General features: G+C 55.6%; 1 protein-coding gene across 3 annotated transcripts; it reads right to left on the reverse strand.

Moving 5' to 3' along the window:
- Positions 1-1,571: 1,571 nt before the first annotated feature.
- FAM163A (family with sequence similarity 163 member A) lies at positions 1,572-15,371 on the reverse strand. 3 transcript variants are annotated; one of them, XM_040073278.1, is made up of 5 exons: positions 15,241-15,371; positions 3,809-3,904; positions 3,417-3,439; positions 2,816-2,930; positions 1,572-1,976 (listed from the first exon to the last, which is right to left on the reverse strand). In XM_040073278.1, exons 4-5 carry the CDS (start codon positions 2,906-2,908, stop codon positions 1,572-1,574), a joined length of 498 nt encoding a protein of 165 aa, XP_039929212.1. In that variant the 5' UTR covers positions 2,909-2,930; positions 3,417-3,439; positions 3,809-3,904; positions 15,241-15,371. The 3 variants fall into 3 exon arrangements, with proteins under 3 accessions (XP_039929212.1, XP_039929211.1, XP_039929214.1); XM_040073277.1 differs by lacking the exon at positions 15,241-15,371 and adding an exon at positions 13,977-14,075; XM_040073280.1 differs by lacking the exon at positions 15,241-15,371 and adding an exon at positions 3,996-4,136.
- Between the last annotated feature and the right edge of the window lie 6,707 nt (positions 15,372-22,078).

A 22,078-nucleotide genomic window follows, 5' to 3' on the forward strand; every position in this document is an offset into this window, starting at 1 on the left:
CAAGGACCATTGCCATGTTTTGCCTGGCTCCTTTCTCCAGATCACAGGTGCCAAGGCACGGGCAGGTCCGATGTGTACATCAGCCTTTTGGCCTGGTAACGTGGACATTCCAGGCCGGTGCACCGTGTGTCTCTGTGCTGACACCTACTTTTTCTGTGTGTGAACGGGGAGGTCAAGTCCAAATCCTTCTGTGAGCAGCGGGATGATTTCTAAATTGCAGTGGTGAAAGTGAAACCCCACCACTCACGTTTCTGAGCAGTCCTACCCTATACTGCAAAGGCAAAGGTTTCCTGCCATTGCCTCCAACAGCATCTGCAGGGATCATTGCTGTCCCCTCCTCCCTGCCGTAAATGGGAAGTGCTCAGCAAAGCAGTCCTGCACTGGTTGCTATGGAAGTGCCTGGGAATGATGGAGATGTCCCTTTAGCAATTTTTCACCTAATTTGATTTATGGAGGAAGAGGAAACTTTCCCACATTCATTTTTGCAGAAAGGCAGAGTCGCTGGCTGTCACTGCCAGCTGCGGTGCCGGTGAACCCACGTTCACGACATGTTCAAGACACATTTGGGTCTCGCACCATCTTCTTCCAGAAGCAAAAGCAGGGAGAGACCCCAACAACCTGAACATCACCGTCCAGTGAGAGGGCCCTGCAAAGGAGATGTGAGCCAGTGGGGTCTGCTGCCGCTGTCAAAAGCAAAACCTGTCCCAAAGCCAACCTTCCTCTGGCTGTCAGAGCTGTCAGGGTGGGGCTTTGAAAGCCGAAGGTGACCAAAACTGCAGTTATTTAGGAATTCGATTCTTCCCATAAGTAAAATGTTGCCTTATTCATGGGTCCAAGTTAAAATTGCTCCTAAGAAAGCTTGTGAAGTGTACAAGAGGTGGGGGCTTTGGCCGCAGAAGGACTGGCCTGCGCCTGTCGGCGTGGGTGAGCACTCTTGCGAGGAACTTTGCCTCCCCCGGCAGTGACCTAAATTCACGTCCTCAACTCCTTCAGCACGTGCGAAGACCGAAGCGGGCGGGAGACGGTGCCCTATGTTACACTTGAACAGAAAAGCTAACTGCTAGCGGCAGCTGACGCGGTACGAGGGGAGCAGACGACCTGGATCTTCCCTTCTTCGCCTGCCCATCGCCGAGGAGCGCCGCCGTGCCCTGCTCGGCGCTGGGATTCACCGGGATGGCAGCTGGCGGTTGGTCAGCCCATTGCTCCCTGTGCCAGAGGCAGCGGGCGTCACCTCGGGTGGCCGTGAGGGGACACCGAAGGCCTCGCTGGGGGTAATTAAATCAGGTTGTACTGTACATAGCCCTCGTTAGACAAGTCCCTTTGGGGGAGAGAGAGAGAGAGAGAGTAGAGAATAATGACACTTTTGATGGATTCGGAGGTGGCCGGTTCAGCGTTGCCCTTCGAGGTCTCGCTCGCCTTCTGGCCCGCGAGGCTCGGCCGCGCCGGGCGGCTCAGCAGGGCCGTGCCGGCCTCGGGCCGGGCTACGGGCTGCTCTCCTCAAAGACAAGCGAAAAGCCCCTTCCCTGGAGCGAGCGCTGGCTGGGCACGCCCTGTGCTAGCGGCGACGGCGCCTACACCTCGGTGCTGATGGCCCGCGGGTTGGGGAGGCTGTCGCGGAGGAGGCCGTGGCGGCTCACCGTGTAGCTTTGCAGGGCGGCCATGCCGAGGGGCGGCCCCACCTCCTTGTAGCACGCGGGGGCGTAGGCGACCCTGTCGCCCCCGTTGCGCACCATGTCGGCAGTCCGGATGTAAAAGGGGGAGCCGTAGGGGGAGCAGGTCGGGCAGTAGCTGTGAGCCCCGTGCTGGTTGAGCTCTCCGGGCGGCGCGGGGCTGCCCTGCCCGTCCGCCATGCGGGAGCTGCAGGCGTTGCACACGACGAGGTGCGAGTGCGCGGGCAGCTCGGGCTCTTCCTCTTCCTCCTCCTCCTCCTCCTCCTCCTCTTCCTCAACGGAGTCATTTTTCTTACAGCAGTAGTACTGCGGGGAAGGGAAGGGAAGGGGTTGTTCGAGGGGAAGCGGGGCAGCCCTGCCGCATCCCCACTCCCCTCATGGCCCGGCCAGAGGAGCCCTCCGGGGCCTCTCGCTGATCTGCTCCATCATTCCTGGGCCCTGTCAGGCGGCAGCAGCCAGACCACACCTGGAGCTCAGCGTGCTGCAGGAGGCACCTGCTGGAGAACTCACCCTCATCCCCGGCCAGGTATGCAAGGGGAATTTCATCCTGCCAGTATTTCACCCTGCCAGCTGGAAACTGCTCCAAGTAAGCGCTGCGCTTTTCATCACACGGGCATTGCTGCATGGCCCAGGCTTCACATTAACTTTTAAAGAGCAGGAGGTTGTAGCTAGCCGTTGTTGAAAGCCTCCTCGGTTAATTTACAAAGGGGGGAAAAAAATTATATAAAAAACTCTGCCAGGTATTACAAACCCAGCCAAGCCTGCATCTCAATTAGCAAATGCTGCAGAGCCTCAAAAGCCTCAGGGCAGTACCCCCCACACCTAGGGGAAGGAAGGACATAACTGCAGCACCTGGGGGGATGGGAGGTTTCAACTCCCTGCCATCACAGGCAAAAAACCCAAAACCATCCAGACCCTCCCTGCAGCAGCACCTTGACCCAAGGGGCACAGAATCGTAAAATATTCCGAGCTGGAAGGATTGAGTCCAGCTCCTGCCCCTGTGGAGGACAGCCCAAAAATCACACCGTGTGGCTGAGAGCATTGTCCAAGCACTTGTTAAGCTCTGGGAGGCTTGGGGCTGTGCCCACTGCCCTGGGGAGCCCGTTCCAGTGCAAGGTGTGGGTGGCAAGGCAGAGGACACTCACCTGTAGCCTACAGTAGCAGAGCACAGCAATGATGCACAGGAGGATCACCGTCGCTAGGATTCCCCCGGTGATAACAACAGTTCCCGCTGTCATCCGACCGATTCTCCATCAAACTCTGGAAGGCAGGGACACAAAACTCACCTTTCCTGGTTTTGTCATCACATCATGGACGTGATGCCCACAAGCCATCCCAAAATATTGCATCCTCATTCCCCTCTCCCCAGCTGGAAAGGTGTCACTGATATTCTGCTCCTCCTCTTAGTGAGAGGACACTTGAGATGCAGCATCACATCCCCTCACTGTCATTGCCACTCTAGCTTGGGGTCTTTGTCAAACACCCCACAAGCCCACTGGCAAAACCTCACCCTTACTGAGCCAAAAGGGATGATTTCCACCCTCCTGGGGCAGAAAATCCAGAATCCAGTTTCTGCTTCAAAATGCAGGAACAAACCTGGGTTTTCACCAGGCAAAGCCAACAAGGTGCCTCTGAACTCCACAACAGTCTGAGCCCAAAAATTGCACCCCGGCTGCCTGTCAGGCTCTTACAAGGCTAAGCAGCTCCCACCCCCATCCCATGCCATGGCACCCAGGGAATACTCACGTTCAGTGACGGAGGCGTTGGACCTGGAACAAGTGGAGGGAGAGGTTAAACATGGCCTGACAACACCCCTTGCACCTGCCTGCCTGTCCCCATTTCCCAAGAATTTGCCTTGATTTGGGATCTGTGGGAAGCCCAGCTTCACCCCTGTGTTACTTTCTTTAATTTGAAGTAGGGAAAGGAGGCATTTCCCAAGCTCAGAGCAATGCTCTACGGGAACAGGGCGCAGGCCTGGCTTAGTCAGCACTTGGCCTTTTCCACTTCAAAATTTATTACCAGGAAGGCGGATGCGTCGTCGCGCTGATGCTTTAGGTGCCGCTGGGAAGCGAAATCTCTCCTCCATCCCCTCCAGGACAGGCCAGCCCCAGCAGCCCCCCCACCCCACGGACACTTACCCGGAAAAGGAGAGGCAGGATGTCACAGTCACGCTGGCCCCGGGCCCGACGGTGAGGACAGGCAGCACCACATGGCCACAGGGAGACTAGGTAGCCCTGGGAGGGAGAACAAGGGGAAAAACTCCACTGTCGGCTCATCCCCCTTCCCAAAGGGGCTGCCCGGTGTCCCCATCCCCACCAATGCCACCTCCGTCACCGCAGCAGGGCTAAATAAATTGCCTTCTTTTAGGGAGACTGTTGGGAAAGGCGGGTGGTGCAAGGGTGGGTAAAGCAAACTGCCAGGAAAGGATGATCCCGTGCCCCAAATCTGCCATTTCACCCAAAATGGGGACTTGTAGCGAGAAGTGGGTGCAGCCGTCGCCCCATCGCCCCCTGCCACCCCCGGCGATGCCCAGCGCAGCAGCATTTCATTATTGGCCCTCGTGTCCCTCTGTGCCTCGTCCAGAGCAGGGATAATTGATAGGGCCCAAGTGCCAGCCCGTTGCAGCTGAGGAGATCTAATTACCCGCTCGCCACGCGGCCCTAATTAACGGAGAGAGAGGTGGCAGCTTCCAGGCGAGACCTTCCCCACTCCGCCCTGGCCCCTCTCTGCTGCACGTCCCAGCAGGCGCAGTGTGGAAGCCTCCTCGCCCAAAGTCACCCACCCTCCTCACTCTGCTGCGGTGGTTTGCACATCCTGCCTGCCACAAATTGATTTTCAGCTCGTGGGAAGTTCCTGTAAGAGGCCAAAAGGCGGGCACGCATTGGATTTCCTCCTTGAACTGCTCTCACACACGAAACAAAGGGGGAAAAAATCCCCCAAAGAAATCAATACGTCCATAACCCAGCTAATATCTCCATCCATCAGGAGACCCAGCACAGAGCTAATAATAGAGACCAACACACTCAGCTCCTGCTCCCTGTTACCAAACCGTACCCTGGACCACTGCCAGGAGCGTGAGGGGACACACCGGCGGTCTTCGGTGCGGTTGTCACCTCCCCAGGTGCCTGGCTTGACAGGGAGAAGGTGACAGTGGGTGGCTGAAAATGGCAAACGCTGACCTTTGACGACCCCAAGAGGGACATGCCGCAGGCTGGGCGGTGATGGATGATGCAGGCAGCTGTTCACGTCCAGAAAACTTCATTTCATGGGAGCTGTGATTTGATTTAGAGCTCAGAGAGCAGCATCCAATTAGCCTGAGGATTGGAGAGAGCAGGCAGCCCTGGAGAATGACCCCGGGCAAGGAGGGACTAGCCTTGGGGATCCTTTGGTCACCTCTGAGACCTGAGTGTCTCAGAGGATAGCTGGGCTTCCACGTGCCCCATCTCTGGTATTCCCGTTTCTGGGAATGCTGGGATCAGCATTTCACTAGCTCTGCTCAGGAACTGGGCTCTTCCTCATTAAAACAGTGAATGTTAAACAAAGGCAAAAATGAAAATGAAGGACAAGAGAAGCGCTGCCTTTCCTCTTGTCTTTGGAGAGGGTGTTCTGCAAGCGGAAGAAGTTCCTTCCCTTCTCCCCTTCCCCAAATCCAGCCCACCAGCAGCCCAGAAGTTAATTTTCTACCGAGTCTGTGCCTATAAAATAGCTTTCTTTAGCCCACAGCTCTCTCCTGCATGGATGAGGAAGGGCATGTAACACCTCCCAGGGAAGGAGCAAGAGCCAGAGTCTCAGGAGTAACTGGGGTTTTGGGAATTACAAACTAAATATGTCCAGAAAGGGGCAGGACAACTAGAGCTGCCTTTTCACATCTCTGCCACCAGGAACCAGCCCATACCCATTTTCCATCCACCCTTCCCAAACACATCCCAGCCTGCTGGGAAAGGAGCATTTTAGGTTCCTCTGGCTCAGCTCCACACAGCCCCACCACTCCATCCCAACAAAAGGCCATACGTTTCCATGGATCCTGTAAAAGCCTGGGCTGCACTGTGAGCTGAGCTGTCATGGAGTGGGACAGGACACAGAGGCAACCCAGGGGGATGCACAAATCCAGTTCCCTGAGGGACAGTCCCATTTCTCCTTCTGGCTCAAAAATGGAGTCAAGAGTTTAAGTATTTAAATATCCCAGGTCGAGCAGATGCAGATGCCTTGGCACTTGCTGCTCTCCTGCTCCTGGCTGACTCAGGAGAGGCAACCCAAGGCTGGCCATGGGGACCCTCTGGCACACAAATCATCTGAATAAAATCAGGATTTATACATTTTCTTTAACTGATGTTGCCTCATGGCGCAAAGTTACGGCCTGAAAAGTGACTCTGGGAACGGGTGGCATCTCAGGCTTCTATATTTATTCCCCTTCAATGACATCTGTAGCAGATTTGCACGGTTTGCAAGTCGATGGGGAGGCTTTTGCCAGCCACCAGCACTCCCAGCCCAGCTGAGACGCTCCTGTCCTTACTCACTCTGGGTGTCCCTGCAGCCTCGAGCTCATCCCTACCACCCCATGGGGCTCAAACACTCACCCCAGAGCTCGGGGGCAGGCTTAGGCTGGGGCAGGGCACCGTTACACACCAAGAGCATCATGCCAAACCTTGCCACGAGTCCTGCCCCGACACAGGCTCTGCTCTCCTGGATTTTCTCTGCAGCTCATGGGCTAATTCAATGAAATGTCTGCCTGGTAAATTAGCCCGGCCGCTGCCTCACCAGAGTCATCTCCCAGGGCCTAATTGGAAAAAACCAGCATCAGGGGCTGCCTTTTCAAAACAGATTATGGCAGCAAACAACAGGGCAGCTCCCAGGCAGCTGCGACCTGCCCCGCATGGAGCCAGCCCAGAGAGATTCAGGGGATCAACCCTCCGCTGCAAACACTCAGCCACAGGGCAGGATGGGTGCTCAGGCAAGGCTGGGGTGCCCCAAACTCTGCACATCAGCTGCTGTGTGCTGCACAGCGTGAGGAGACGAACCAAGGCATGAGGGAGCAGAGCCAAGGAGACCCCAGCACGCAAATGAGCCGAGCCAAATGAAATTTTACGCAGAGCAGTGGCACTGTGGCATGCAGCTGGCAGCCCCCCAGTAGCCTCCTTCTGGTCCCAGTGCTCCTCCCCAGGCTTCCTGCCCAGGTGGCAAACCCCTGGGTCACTGTGAAGCCCAATCAGCTAAACCTGCTGCTGGTTCTGCTGGAGTTATACTGGAGCCTGGACCAGTCTGCAGACAGAAATCACAGCGGCAGTTGGGAAAACTTTTATTTCTGCCTGCTGCAGAGAACTCCAAATAAGGTTTTTCCCAGCAGAAAAGGTGTTTCCTGTGACCCGTTTCCTCCCCAGGGCTTTTTCCTGCTGTGATCCCTTTGTTGCCTTGAGCCATGTGGGGTTTTCCCAGCAGTTTTGCTGCAGCCAACACCCTGATCCCGGGTACTACAAGGGCAGCCAGATCGCAGAGGTGACACTGTCCCCCAGCTGAGGCTCCAGTGAGTCACAGCCAGCCACCAAAACCAAAAATTCTGTGCCCTGCTGCAAAGTCTGCCCTTGCTTTGCTCCCCACTGCCTCTTCCCAGCCCAGGGTTGGGAAAGATAAAATACCAACAAGGATGTGAAACCAGCTCTTTTCTTGGAAAAGCTTTGTGGAAAAGGCAAGATATTAATCACAATTAAAAAAAAAAAAAAAAAAAAAAAAAAAAATCAAACACCTTCAACGGTGGAAGCTGCCAGCCAGACCCCAGCTCCCGGGTGTGCATGAAGGGCTGCACTCCTGCTGTTACACTGCTCCTGACCTGCTGAGCCCAGGAGATTCCTTCTCCTGGCCATCAACCCCACTAAAAACCACCTTCTCACCCACCCAGGTTCACTGCCTCCCACACCACACCTTGTCCTGCCCCGTGGGAGCCCAGGAGAACTTCTCTGCCAACAGCAATTTGTCCTTACAGCCACAAAGGACCAAGCATCCCCCTCTGATCTCTGTCCAGGTGTGTCCTGGCACATCCTGGGACCAGCTGGCACGTCTACATTCCTCTCCCTGGGAGATCTCCCAGCACTTTTCAGACTCCTGGAGGAAGGACGGCTTTGCAGGCTGGGACGTCTCAGGCACAGATTATCCTGGTATCTCGTTACTTGGGCATCTCATCTGCCCTTTATCTTCTTAGGCAACTATTCAGATCCCGTCTCGCCTGCCTGCATGGATTAACCGCAGCCGTGGGTACGATGGAGGGACACAGAAGGGACTGTCACCCCACCCTGTCCCCAAAAACACACACACCCCAAACCCTGTAGGCTCAGCCAGGGCTACACCTGGATCAAGGCAAGTCACTACATAATTACAATCCCGTTTGCAGCTCCTTCTCATTGCAGGGCAGGAGAACGGCAGCTCCCTCCTCATCCCCCACACTCTCCTACCCGCTGTGATTGCTCCCAGTCAGGCCAGCTGGGGAGCCAGGGCGGGTGGATGCAGTCCCGGGAAGGGCGGTGAGCAGCCCCGGCCACAGGGAAGGTGTCAGACGTGGGCAGCCCACCGCAGGACGCGGGATGGGAATATCCTCGGCCCGATCCACATGGCTCATCTCCCACCGCTGTGCCCAGGCTTCCTCCCGGGGCGGCTCCTGGCAAAAGCCCCGAGTGGCCAAAGCAGGGATGTGTGCCGGGGAGCCGCTCCACCGTGCTCCCAAAATAACCAGGGACAAAACTGGCGGCACGAAGCCAAGTCACACAGAGAAAGGCTTTTGAGATTATCCTGCACGTCAGATCCCCACGGGTGCTCCGGAGCACCTGGCCAGCATTCCTGCTGCAGGCACCGTCCCTGCCAGCACCCACACACCCCCACGAGGAGTGGCTGCAGTGAGCCAGGATGCTGGGTGTGTCCCAGGTGAGACTGACCCTGGCCAAAAAGCTGGAGAATTTTCCCACACACGTGTGCTAAAGGCTTGGGACCTTGCCCATGGCCACGGCCTGAGGAGAGCCAGAGCCCAGGCTGGATCCTGCCATACTGTGGATCCCTGGAGGATACGGATCCGGAGAGCAAGGACTTGGATCTTGCTGGCACCCCATGTTGCCTCTGCCACAATGGGTGCTTACAACATCCAGCAGAAGACATGGATCCTTGTGAGACTGGAAAGGAGAAGGAAATTTGCTTCCACCCTGACTCCACCCTCGGTGTTTGCGCCTTGCACTGCTGTGGGTATCCCATGACTGATTTAACCCCTTGGCAAGGCACCAGCACAGCCCAGGTATTCCCCAGCATCAGCCAGCATTCCCAGCACCTGCCCCAGACTCTTCCCAGCAGTGTGATGGAGCCAGGCTCCTGTCAAGGATGCTCCACTGTTCATTCCCAGCCCTGGGCAGGTCTCTCCAGCAATCTTATTGCTTCAAGATGAAACCTTCAACTTCCCCCAACAGTGGACTCTTCCTGTCAGGGCAAGGACATGAATACCTCAGCTGAATCCCTGCATTCCCTGAGGGCTGCAAACACACTTGTGGATGTACAATCTTCTCCCCGGTTTGATTTTCTTGCTCCTCCCCCACAGGAAGGTGCATGCTCTGCTCTCCAGTGCAAGATTCCACCAGGACTCAGTGACACCAAATGCATCTTCAACCCATGGGCACACAGTGGAAGAGGAGGATCAGTCCCAGAGGCATTGTTTAGAGAAACCCCAAAGAGCATCCCCAAGAAGATCCAACCGAGCAGAGCAGTGAGTTTCCCTTCAAAGATTTTTTTCCATTAAGCCAGTTTCTCAGCAGCTTTCTGGGAAACAACCCCCAGGGCAGCTTCTCCTCCAAGGCACCACTTCACTGTCACCCTTCTTGTCCCGGACATCGATGCCATCTCACCCTTCCCACCTCATTTCCACCATTCCCATGAAAATTCTTTCCCCAGTTTCCCAGTTCCCACACGGATCTGCCCTTGCTGCCCTGTCCCAGCTCATCCCAGCCTGATACATGAAACACAGCTTGTGCAAAACCTTTCCGTGTAGCAGCAAGCTCTGCTCCCGAAAGCAAAGCCCAGGGGAAAAGCTCTGGATGAGGCTGGAGCCTCTGTAATCCCATCAGCTGCCGTCCCCCGGCACGGCACACCGGGGCGGATCCCTTGTGCCGCGGCGTCACCCAATTTACACGTTTTGCTAAAATAAAACACAAATTCTCTGTCTCGGCCCCTGGGTTTAACCCCGCGCCCTCCTGCCGCCTGGGGGCTGGTGGCTGAAACAGTGACAGGTGTTTGAAGGGTGCTGCTCCTCAGGGACACGCAGGGGATGTCCCCCTGTATCCTGTCAGCATCTGCCCTCCTGCCTGCAAGCGTGCTTGCTGGACAGCCACTGTGGAGGGATTCAATTAGCATAGACATCATTAGGGGTAATTGCACTGTTTACCAGTTAAGAGGAATGAAGGGAGATGAGCCTTGTGAGTCTGCCTTGAGGGTGAGGGGCCAACACCACCCTTCTTGGCTCAGGAGGTCTTTAAATCCCATTTACAGTACAGTTAGGAATACTATATGGATGCTTATCGGTGATTGACTGCATTTCCCCTTCCACATTCTGCTGCTTGCCTTATGTTAATCTCCATCCAGCCATGGGGCCAGCTGAGATCTCTCTCTGGTAGGCCAGCTGCCTACCAGATCCCGGCAAGGGTTAAACAGGACATGGCCATCAGCATCCCTTACAAACCAGGTGCTTCTCTGCCCACTTCCAGCTGCCCAGGTGCCCTTTGGCACCAGGGAACAGACAACCCCCCAGATCACAGCTCCTCCAACCAAAAACCCAGCGGTAGGACTGCAGTTTAATCCCGCTCTCGCAGTAGCTGCAAATCTGCATGGTGCTTGGGAAATGTCTTTTTTTTCCAAGGGAAATGGAGATGGAGGGTGCCAGCCCTGGGGAGGAGGGCGAAGGGAAGGGCAGCCTCTTCCTCCGCATGATGCAAGACCTGCTGCTCCGACTGCCAGCATCCCCCCGGCATGTTTGCTTGGAGTAGAAACAGAGATTTATTTTAATGACTCATTAAAGCCTAATTGCATTCAGGCAGCAATACAGGGAGCGGAGCCTCCCACGTGCACCAGTACTACAGTCAGGAGGGCCCTCGGAGCCTCTCCGAAAGCACAAGGCAGACAGACTGTCTCTTTTTGGTGGGGCCAGACATCAGGGCCAGCTGCTGGCTCTGGAAGTGTGGCTTTGTGATCGGGATCCAAAAACAACCCAGAAAACTCTCTGATCTTCTCTTCATTTGCCTCTGTCTGCCTCATGTGGCAGCTGCCACCAGCTGCTCATGCCTGAGCTCCAGGGAGGAGACGTGTCTTGCCCAGAGCTCGGATGTCCATCTCCAGGGCCTCTGGGTGACCATCTCCTAGCCCTGGGGACACAAGTATTTGTAATTTCCCCCTGGGCGTCCAAGGAGCCCAGAGCAGGAGCAGGGTGGGATTTGCACTGGAGCCACCGCAGGTCACCCAGGCAGAGAGCTGGACGTGACACAGGGATGAGCTGCTCCTCCCATCCCGAGGGCACCACAAAGTGGCCACGCTAAAAACCAGCCAGCCTGGAGGGGAGCCAGCCCAAACCCCACCACTGGTGATCCAGGGACACCCTTGCTACTGACACCACCCACAAGGAGCCCATGTACCTCATCCTTCCCAGTGGGATGCAGATCCAGTGACAGCCATACCACCCATGGGGACAGGAGCCACTCTGACTTCCAGAGATCCCCATCCTCAGGACACATACTGGGAAGCCACTCCTGTCCTCCTCACCAGAGTGAATCCAGTGACATCGACCTGAGGTTCTCTCCTCCTGGAAAGATGCCCCGTGCATGGATGGAAAAGCCACGGGTCCCCTTTCCTGCTCGGCAGTTCAGACACCACAGTACCCACAACGATGCCAACAGCGTGCTGTGGGAGGACAGCCCACCTGGAACAGACACCCCGTGGGATGGACAGGGTCACCCAGCCACAGCTCTGCTTTCCAAGCCACCAGGAATCCATCTGTCAGAAACTATCCATCCGTCAGGATGCTGGGCCACAGCCTCATAGCTGCACACACCAGGGAAAGCTGGAGCCACACATTGCTCTGGGGTCAAACACAGGGCACAGCGCCGGACCCAAACCCCACTGTTTGTGGTAAATCAAGTGGAGTCATTCTGGGATCAGGTCCAGGACTGATCTTTCCATAAAGCTATGGGAAAAGCTCACCTGCAATTGCTTTACAGGACTACTCCCTCTCCTCTCACCCACTGCATCCCAGGCAGAGCAAGGAAGCACAAATACAACCGAGCACGGGTGGGCTGGCCCTGCAGAGCTGAACTCCGCTGGATTTCAGACCAGCTATTTTTTTCTCGTTGATTTATCACACAGCAGGGCTACAGACTCATCCATCACCCGGGACGCTCCACCTCACACAGCCCCATCAGGCAGAAGCGGGGCCGGCTGGGGTGGTCACGCACACACCGCCACACGCGCCCAGTGAGAAGGAAAACCCGACGTGAAGCCTCTGAATGTCTCCTGCAAATGAAGTGTGAAACTCGCTTTCAAGAAAACAAGGGTAACGGAGCCACGATAAACATTTCATCCTGGTGGGAAAGCAGCGACAGGGAAGGTTAGGAGGGCAGAGATGCCAGGAGGGCTAAGGGGCAGCAGGGACGGAGGATGCGCGGGGAGAAAGTGGAGGCAGCCAGGGCAGGGAACAAAGGGAACACTACAGCCTGACCTTATTTCTGTTTGCCACTTGCCCTGCGGCTATCGGATTTGAGGCATGACCACAAAGCAACTCCCAGGAAACAGGAGCATATCTTGTGTTCCTGTTTGTGCCCGTGGCTAAGCTGGGTGATCCTGCACCAATTGGGAGCAGCTCAACGCTCCATCCTGAATCTTCCCAGCACACACACGCAGCTGCCTGGCTCTCCTGTTGGTCCATGCACCCAAAATGCCCCGTGCAAAATGACTGGAGGATGCCCTGCATTTCTCCACAGAGGAGGGTTTGCCAAGTGGAAAATCCTTCACACCTGATTTCCACCCTGCAAAGGATCTTTTGGGTGGAACAGTGCAGGGCTTGGCTGCATCCCCCAAGCAGGTCTCCGGAGCTGGCTATCCTCAGGCCTGTGGCCAGGCTGAAATCCAGCACTTTGGAAAGAGATGGACGAGGATTTCACATCCCAGCAGAGATGCGGCTGGAACAGGATCAGACTCACTGATCTGATGTTCATCATCATATTGAGAGTGCTTTCCCCTCTTGGATTTTCAACAGGTGAAAAAGTCCTTCCTAAGAAAAGCCTTTTCTCCTAATCCCTGGCAAAGCCCAGGTTAGAACCCTTTGGATCCTGCAGGAACAACGCTGAATGCCAACCAGCAGCCCCAGTACACACAGTATCCCTCAAACAGCATCTCGGGGAATTCTGAGCCTTAGGCAAGCGAGGGGCAAAGCTGGGGAAGGGGAAAAAATACAGCCCCGGAAACACAAGGCTCTGTCAGTGTGGAATATTCCACCACCCCTTAGAAAATCTCTCTGCTGGAGAGACAATCAATAGTACACAAATGAAATACAGCTGAAAACACTAAATGTTTCCACATGCCCTTTTGGAGGGAATAAAATCCTCCAGGATAACCTTAAGAGAAAACAAAAGCCAGGCAAATAGCTCAAGCACAGGTCTCCTTTAATTACTGCAGCCCAGTGAGAGATAAAACAGAGATCCTTCGGAATAAACAAAAGGATTTGATTTCCTCCACTTCAGCAAAGGCAGCCACCATTTCTGTGGAGAGGTTTGGTGGTGAGGTTGGGGATTTGATGGGCTAACATGTCCTTGATGAATGGCAAAGCTTTGGGCCCCAGAAGAGGGAGCAGGAGGCTAAGCCCCTGGCTTGAGACTTCCAAAACTTCAAGTGGCTGCAAAGAAGTAGGTTTAGAGACGGCAGAACTCTGTCCTACCCACCCGAGCTGCTATCAGACTTCACGGGGACTGAAAAAACCCAGCGCAGAGCTAAGTCAGACCACACAACCTCGAGAAAACGAGTCAGGATCTCATAGGGCACCACAAGCCCTGAGCTTCGCCCAGACGAAGCTGTGGTGCAGGGGTTCGGCGCAGCCCCGGGATGCAGGGAGCAGGATGATGCTGGGAGCATCCCACCCGAGCATCCCAGCCCGTTGTGCTCGGCGCCCCCACCACTCGAGCACCACTCGGGCTTCCCCCTGCCCATCGCAGCCCCAATCCCTGCCAGAGCCTTTCCCTGGCCCCGACGCCCCTGGAGAGCCGCGGAGCGAGGGAGGAGGGCGGCGGGGTGCCCGAGCCCTACCTGTGCGCCCGGGCAGGAGCGGGCGGCGGGTCCGGAGCGCGGCGGTGAGGTCTGGGGCGGAGACGGGCCGGGACCGCGGGGGAGGGCCGGAGGAAGAGGAGGAGGGCAGGAGAAATAACAGCGGGAATAATAAATAATAGGAAGAAGAATAATCAGCGGAGCGGTGGAGCGGGAGCGCCCAGGCGGGTCCGGCCGCGGGGGAGGAGTTTGTCGGGGCCGGAGCTGCCGCCCCCAGCGCCGCCCCTGGCCCCACGGTAGGGGAAAGAGGGGGGACACCCACCCAATACACACAAAGCCTAGTCCTCTCCCGGGGGAAGCACATGCTGGCAGCACCCCCGGACTCTTGGCTACCTTCAGGCTATCCCCAAAGCCAAGCCCTGCAGCACCTCAGTCACTGTCAAACATGCAGCATCCCCGTGCCCGGGTCCTGCAGCACCCCAGGCACCCCAAAGCCACTCGTGCAGTCCCCCGAGCACCCCCATCCCCAACAGTGTCTCCTGATGTCAGCACTGCCGTGGGCTGCATGCTGGGTATCCAGAGGCTCTGGCTTGATCCATTCACCCTGTCCCAGCTACTCGTACTCCTCTGCCTCTGCAAACAGCGTGGAGAAAAACCCATCACACACCAGAGCCACAGGGATGAGCCAGACCCAGTGGTGGGGATGCCTGTCCACCATTTATCAGACAGAACGACTCCCCCTCCCATGACTCCCTGTAAAACATCTCCCTTAGCAGACACAGGCTCCCCAGTGTGAGGCCAGAGCCACTGCTGGCTTTGCTGCAAGCTCGGCGCATTGCTGTGTGCCCCAAGCCCGTGCTGGCACTGGGAAGCCAAAACCACACAAAAGGTATTGTCCCCATTAACAGCCTCCAGCTGCTGGGAAGCTTCGAAGCTCCAAAGCAAGAGTTTAAGGTGGAGAAGGTACAGCTTGCAGTTGGCATTGCCTTTGGAAGCAGAGGGCTGCTCACTGCTGCGAGCTACGATAAAGATAATTGAATCTCATGCCTTGCACCACGAGCTGACCGCTGCGAGTGTGAGGATTACTGTGCCAGGAGAACGTGTTTGCCTGTTTCTCTCTGATTTTGGTCTCAACAGGGCACAAAAGCCGTGGTGAGGCAGCGCAGCTTGGTGGGATCAATGCAGAACCTCTGCTACAGCAAGGCAGGCAAACTCTCCTGTTCTTCAGTTTCTAAGGAGAAGACACCACCAATACTTTTCCTCCCTGCAGAGCAAGTTAAAAAGCTGGGCAGAAAACACCACTCACCTTCTCCTCCGTCACCTTGCCAGCCGTCAGGGCATCCCGTTGGGCACGGATTGCTCTCCCTGTTCTTCCAGCCCAGCCCAGCCCTTGCAGCTGCTGGCTGCCCGTGCCAGGAGCCCGACCCGCTGATTACTCCCCGGGATCCAGCAGCAGAGCTGAGCCGGGAGGAAATAAACGCTCCTTTGGATGCAAACGCCTCTGTGCCTTTAGCAAAAGGGCAGGATGAATTATGAAATGCAAAGGAGAGAAAAGTGGATCCTGCCACTGCACTTAACCCTCTGTGCTGCAGGATCCGAGCGCCTGCTGGCCGTGGGATGAAGGGCTGCGTGGCACACACCAACACCTGCACTCAGCCCAGCCAGGGACGGCCTCCCTATTCCCCTGCTGGTGGGGAAATCCACATCATCCACTCCAGCACATCAGCGGGCTGGCAAATACAGAGAAGCACTGAGCGAGAAAAGCGAGCACACCGAGTATTTCTGCGCAGGGTGGTAGAGATGCATTTTCCCGTTAGCTGGGCTTCAGAGCTGCTGGAGGGATGGGAATTAGAGACATCCAGGCGAGCACGGAGGAGGAGGAGGCCAGGAAAAGTGACAAAGTCATTTCCTGGGCTGCTCTGAGCAGGATGCGAGGAGGTGATAACAGCCCAGGATGCAGGGAAAGCCACTTCTCCCCCCAGCAAGCACTGCCAGGGCCATGGGGGCATCATTACAGCCAGTTCAGGAACTGACATTTCCCCGTCTCCATGGACGGCCATGGAAAAGAGTTTCTTTGGGATTAGGGAGTCACTTGGCTTACATGGAGCTGAGATTGCCCAGATCCACATGATGCTCCTGAATCACCCCCGTGGCTCTGGCCCAAAGCAGGCGGGCACTGCAGGAGACCACAACAAAGCAAATGTGAAACAGCATCGCTCCAGCGAGCAAGTTATCAGCTCGCCTGATTCCAGTGCTGGTCTCATTTTTTTCCCCCTCAAGCTGTCTTTCCTATTGTTGTTTCATTATTTTTTAAAGCAATGCATGGGTGACCAAACAGAATAGAGAAGGTAGGATTCCCACTTTGCAGTGCCTGGGAAAAGCTCAGGAAAAGGAGCGCCAGATGCTCCGCAAGGGGGAAGAAAATTAAAGCCGAAGTTTTTGTTTTCAGTCGATGTGGTTTTAAATAAAACACACAGTTTGGGAGGCTCAGCTGGCATGTTTGGAGTGTTTGAGGCTAGCACTACTGGCAAATCAAGCAGCGGTTTGACACAAAATACTTGTCAAGTTCTCATTTCAGTTTGTTTTGGGGCAAGAGCAACACAAAGCACCTGCAAAGCGTCCTGCCTTGTTGGCATGTCGGGATTAGCTGCTGCCAGGGCACCACAAACAGCTCAGCATGCCAGGCCCCAGGAACACAGGTACCCTGGCAATAGAGGGACCAGGAGCCTGCCAGATTCTCCCCCTCTGCAACCCTCCGATGTCGCAGTACCTACACGTAAAATTAGCTTTAAAGCTTGTAAGGGTTGCAGCTAATCTAGTATCAGCACGGGAAGTTCTTGCGGGTTTTATAAAATCCCATCTTTCCTGTGCTGGAAAGGATTTCATTGACTAGTTTTAAAAAAACCCCATAAAATACTTTTGGTTCTTTCTGGGTTTTTCTCTGTTGTAAAGAAAAAATCTAAGCCCAGACTTCTCTTTCCATAATGCTACTTCACACCCCTATTCATGAGGATGAACATTCAGGCAAATAACTCAGTGAGTCCTTCATTTAGGTGCTTCTTCCAGGAAATGTGCACATGCAAACCCCATGAGATGCCCAGGTGTGTGCACAGAGCCCCAGCCCTGCTGCAGAGCCCTGCTCCTGGGTGCCCTTGCTGTGGTACACCTCACCCCCCTGAACTCCAGCACATCAATCATTTCCTTCCTGTTCAGGCCAGCATTTCCACCAGCCCAAAACGCTGATGCCGGAGCTGAGCAGCTGCTGGCAGGAGAATTTATTTCCTTCTGTGCTGGATTTTGCTTTTATTTTCATTTTAGCAGAGCCCAAGGCTGCTGTATCAATCAGAAAAAGCCTGACAGTGCTATATTCTGTCTTCACTTGCATCTAGCCTGCTCCTCACAGGTTTCAAGCTCTCTACATCAGGGCTTCTGGGCTGACAATGGGGAATTAACACAAGGAAAGGCCCTCAGGAGTCAGCCAGAGCGTGTTTGTGTCTCTGGTTAGGGGGTGAGTGTATGCATAGGTTACAGTGTCTCAGCACGATCCTGTGATATCCTCACCCCTCACTGGACCTTCATCCCTCTCATCCCCATCCAGGAGCATATGGCCACAGCTTCCCAAGCCTGCCTTCTCCCTGGGGAGAGCTCAGGGGAGCTAATGCACAGCTTCCCCCTGCACAGCCCATTTCCCATGGCAGATGTGCATTCATTAGTCATCCTACACCTCGGTGGGTTTGCTTTTGCCTGCACAAACACCGACAAACGAGCCCAGCCACACGAGGAATACTCAGGAGCTGCCCAGCAGCCCCGACATCTCCACTACCTGAGGGATGTGCTCATCCTGCAACCCAGGGATCACACATAGCCAGGCACCAGTGTCACAGGAAGATCTCTGTGCAGCTGCACTCCCCCCCAGATCTGATGTGTTTAGGGGACTGCAGAGACCCCCCATCCCAATGGGCCGAGGGAGAGATGAGCCGTGGCACCTGCGCACCCACTGAATGGGGCAGATGGCTGTTTTCCCCCAGGAGCTGGTCAAGGGAGGGTGCATTGCCCAAAAGAGAATCTTTCTCCATCACTACAACTATCTAGGAACTGCAGCCCGGGTGTCGAGGAGCAGAGCTGTGCACACTGCACGGGGACACGCAGGGCTGCCCATCCGTCTGCGCTGGGCGAGAGACAGAATGAGCCTTGGCTAACATCGTTAGCCGAGAGTTATGCTTTCTCCTTGCCAAAGATAAATATCATTAAAGCCCAGGCTTGAATATTTTACATCCAGAGCTGCCATGGTGTTCCCCCGGGGTCGGGGTTTACAGCTTTGGGCTGTGATTAGGCAGCAGGGTAGTATTAACCCCTCGCACTCCCAGAGCATCAGCCTGGGAGCAAGAACAGCTTCCCTCCTTCAGCTGCTCCATCTCCCCATCCTAGGGGCATGGGAACAAGCTTGAAAGTGCAGGGGGATCAAGGCACAGGATTTAAAGCTGTGGAAGGCAAATCTGTCTAGTCTATGGAATATTTCACCCACGTGCTCCTTGACCCTGCCAGGAGCTAAGGATGCACTTTACCTTACCTTGAGATAGTTCAGGGGTGGGGAAAATATCCCATATTACATTTTGGACTGTTCAGTCTAAAACTGGGATGTTTTCCCTGAGCTGAGTAGACACATCTCTCCAGGTTCATCCTCCCCCGGAGACACAGAGTGAGCCACACAAAGGGAATGGGCTCCCTTGCATGGGGTCGGGGCAAGTTTGGGATAAAAAAGGGGCAAGGGACAGCACCACCAGCCTGTATCCACTGGGACAGCCATGAGAATGGTGGTGCCCTTAGAAAACTTGGATAAATTAAAAAACCTGTTGATTTTCACCCTCCTTGCCCAGCACATGTGAGGAGGCAGGGGTTTTCCCCAGCCCACACAGGGATCCCATGGGGAAAGCGCTGATGCCCTTTCCACCGCTAGTGGATAGAGCTCTGGCATGAGACACAGCTTTCCTTTTGCCCACCCACAAACACAAAGCCTAAATATTTGATGGATCTGAACAGCTTTTCATGGCTCCAGGAAGGATATGCCGCACTCTGTGAGCAAGCTGGGGCTCTCCCTCAGCAAGGAGCTTTTACCCTGCTCCAGTGCTCCCCTGGTTAGGGGAGATGGCCTGCAGGGAGGGGATGCTGGTCTGCTCTCATGAGAGCCAGGGATTTCCTTGGTGCATCGATTGCTGAGGGGTCTCAGTGCCTGCCAAGCCACAGCCCTGCTTGTCTTGGCAGAGGCCCATCGATCACTGTGGGCACAGCCACAGTACTGGGTTGGTAGCGAAAACATTCCCAGTGGGATTTGTGGTTCATGTGCTTCCAAGCAAGGCCAGCAGCAGGCACAGGGAAAAGTCCATGCCAGCCCCAAAGGGGGAGTTTGGGTGATCCTTAGTGAACAGTGAAGGACAGACAGAGCAGAAAGTGAACTCCTTGCAGCCAAGGGTGACCTTACCGCACATAGAGCACCCACCTCTCCAGGCTCGTGGTACCACAAGATCCGTGGTTTGGTAGGAGCATCCTCCCAGGAATCACCCACGGGCCATCCACGTGACAGGGCAAACCCACAGGGAAGAAGTCAGGCTCAAGTACTGGCAAGCTTCAGGAGGCATCAGCGAGGAGCAAGGAGTGCAGTGGTGCTACCCCAACCCAAACCAGCACCCCCAAGCCCCTGCACGGGGCTGGGCTAAGACCTTCACTGGAAGGTTTTCTCCCCTCTGGAGAGGAGCAGAGCCCTCTCCAACCTTCCTGGCTGCACAGGAGCCTGTCAGAGTCACACTCTGGCCATAATCAAGATAGCAGTGTCTACCCAAACCCTGGCACTGGCTGCTGCTGGCTGTGGGCAGACAAGCCTGGCTCTACCCTCCCTCGGCATAGGTGAGAGAGGAAGATCAGGGAAGATTGAGATTCCATTACCCCAATGACCACCCAGACAGCCCCCAGGAGCCTGCAGGGCTATGGCTCTCTGTATTCCCACCTCCCCTGCCCTTCTTCATGTTCTTGTCATATGTCAGCTCCTTTCCAGGTAGCTGCAAGCACATGGGCAGACAGAGCTTCAAAACTGCTGTGAACAAGCCCAGGAGAGCAGTGATGAGCCAGGCTGGCCCTAGGGCAGCCGCCCTGAAGCACATGGGCCTGGAAATCCAGGGAGCTACCCATGGGACATCGGTGGCCAGGACAGGGATGAGCGGCACCACCTTCCCCTCGCACTGCCGAGCCGTGCAGCCCAGTGTGAGGCTGGGAAGGACGCTCAGCCCTTTTCTGTACCAGTCGCTTCCCTTCCCTTCCCGCAGCCCCCTGCGCTGGCTCCGCGGAGGAGCCGCATGCGGCAGCAGTGGAGGGATGCCCGGCTCCGCACGCAGCCCGGCCACGGCCACACGTGTGCGGCAGGAGCGGGGGGAGCTCGGCCCCGGGTCATCCAAAGGCAGCTGGAGCAGTGCGTGGGCTGAGGCTGCAGCGCCGAAAGCTTTCCAGCACCTCCAGTGCCTGGGGAGCGGCTCCCACCGCCATCCCAGCTCCTCTGCGTCCCGCTCCCAAACCGGCCGGGCGACCAAAACGAGCTGTCTCACGCTTCTTGCAGCCCCTCCCAATGTCTGGAAGCGCTGGGGAGAGCAGTGGGGGCAGCGCGGCCCCTAAAGCATCCCTGCCTTCCCGGCCCCTGCTCGCTCCAGCGTAGCCCGGACTTGTCCTCATTTCGGGCCGGGCAAACGGCGGCCCGGCCCCAGAGGTAGTGAGATGATGCCAAACCTCCTAATGGAGCTTGACAGCAGTGGGATTAAAAGCACAAGTGAGATCGCAACCCCTCCGCAATCAGCTTCTGCCCTGGAAGAGCTGAATCAGAAAAGAAACCTCCTGGCAGCAGGGAGAGGATGAGGAGCCGCGCACAGAGAGTGAGGGCAGCAGGGGCCAGGGGGAGCCTCGTCCATCCCAAGCCCTCTTCGCTTGCCCTGCCAACTCATTGTCAGCAGGAAGGAGCCAATCTTCCTCTCCTGCAGCAGCACCAGGAAAGGGTTTCACCAGCAGCAGTCCCAATTCCAACTGGTCTTATACTTTGGATGCAGAACTGCCCACACCATCTGCCCCCCTTCTTCTTGCTGCTTGCGAGGTCAAAGCGTTCCACAGCATCCACGAGGAGCTCCCTCCTTTCCCCCTCTCCTTTGAACGCTGTGCTTGGAGCGGTGCCACTGACACTGGAAATGACCCCGGAGCAGTTAGGCTGAAGATGGGAGAAAAGGGGTGCTCAGGAGGACACCCACAGCCCCTCTTTCTGTGGGACTGGGTGTGCACAGATCCTCACAGCCAGCACCAAACCCCAGAGCACAGCCCTGGTTCAACCAAAAGGCACCATTTCCCACCTGAGGGAGGCTCCAGCTGAATTGCTGCCCCACACATTCCTTCCTGCCAGCAGGAATATCTTGGCATTTTCCCCAAAGCCACCCAAATGGGCCTTTGCAGGGACGCAGTGGTGGCCAGCTTGCATGAGCCATCCCAGGGATGTCCTCCAAAAGGCCAGCAAGGCACAAGCACTGTCCCCATCTCTGCTCATTCGAAACCCAGCAGCCAGAGGCTGCTCTCCTGCCTGGCAGTCATTTTCTCCCAGCAAAATACAAGGCAAACCCAGGAGTTTTTACTGCAAGAAAAAGGGAACCGCTCCTGGGACTGGTGGGAAGAGCTGATGGGTCTTGGCACAGCTCAGGCTGAAAAGCTCCAGCTCCAGACCTTATTTTGCAGTGACCTGTACCAAGATTTGGCTTTTCCCTTTTTCTTGCCAAATGGAAAGAAAAAGAAAGCCTTCCAGGTCAGAGGAAAGAAAAGCATTTACTCGTGGGTCAAGTGAAACAATCTGATGCAGGGTTGAATGCACTTTTATCCTCCCCAAACAAGGAAAAGATTCAATTTCCATCTCAAAAAAAAAAAAAAAAAACCAAAAAACCCCCCCAAAACCCACTTAAAAACAAAAAGAAAAACGTTTTTAGGGTCGGAAGCACTCAATTTTGGTTTTCAAGCCCAAATGATTTTCTCAGCGGAACCCGACGTTGCAAAGCATGGCTTGACTCAAAAGTGCAGAGGGGTGGGATGGGCTGAGGCGTCGATCTGGAAAACGTCACCCACGCTGAGAC

This window comes from Hirundo rustica, chromosome 9 (assembly GCF_015227805.2).
Source record: "Hirundo rustica isolate bHirRus1 chromosome 9, bHirRus1.pri.v3, whole genome shotgun sequence".
NCBI classification, from domain to species: Eukaryota; Metazoa; Chordata; class Aves; order Passeriformes; family Hirundinidae; genus Hirundo; species Hirundo rustica.

Excerpts from the sequence above, each read along its gene's own strand:
- FAM163A (XM_040073278.1), bottom strand. The coding sequence starts at position 2,908 with ATGACAGCGGGAACTGTTGTTATCACCGGGGGAATCCTAGCGACGGTG. Across the intron at positions 1,977-2,815 it reads TCTGCTACTGTAGGCTACAG|TACTACTGCTGTAAGAAAAA; the intron begins GTGAGTGTCCTC and ends CCTTCCCCGCAG.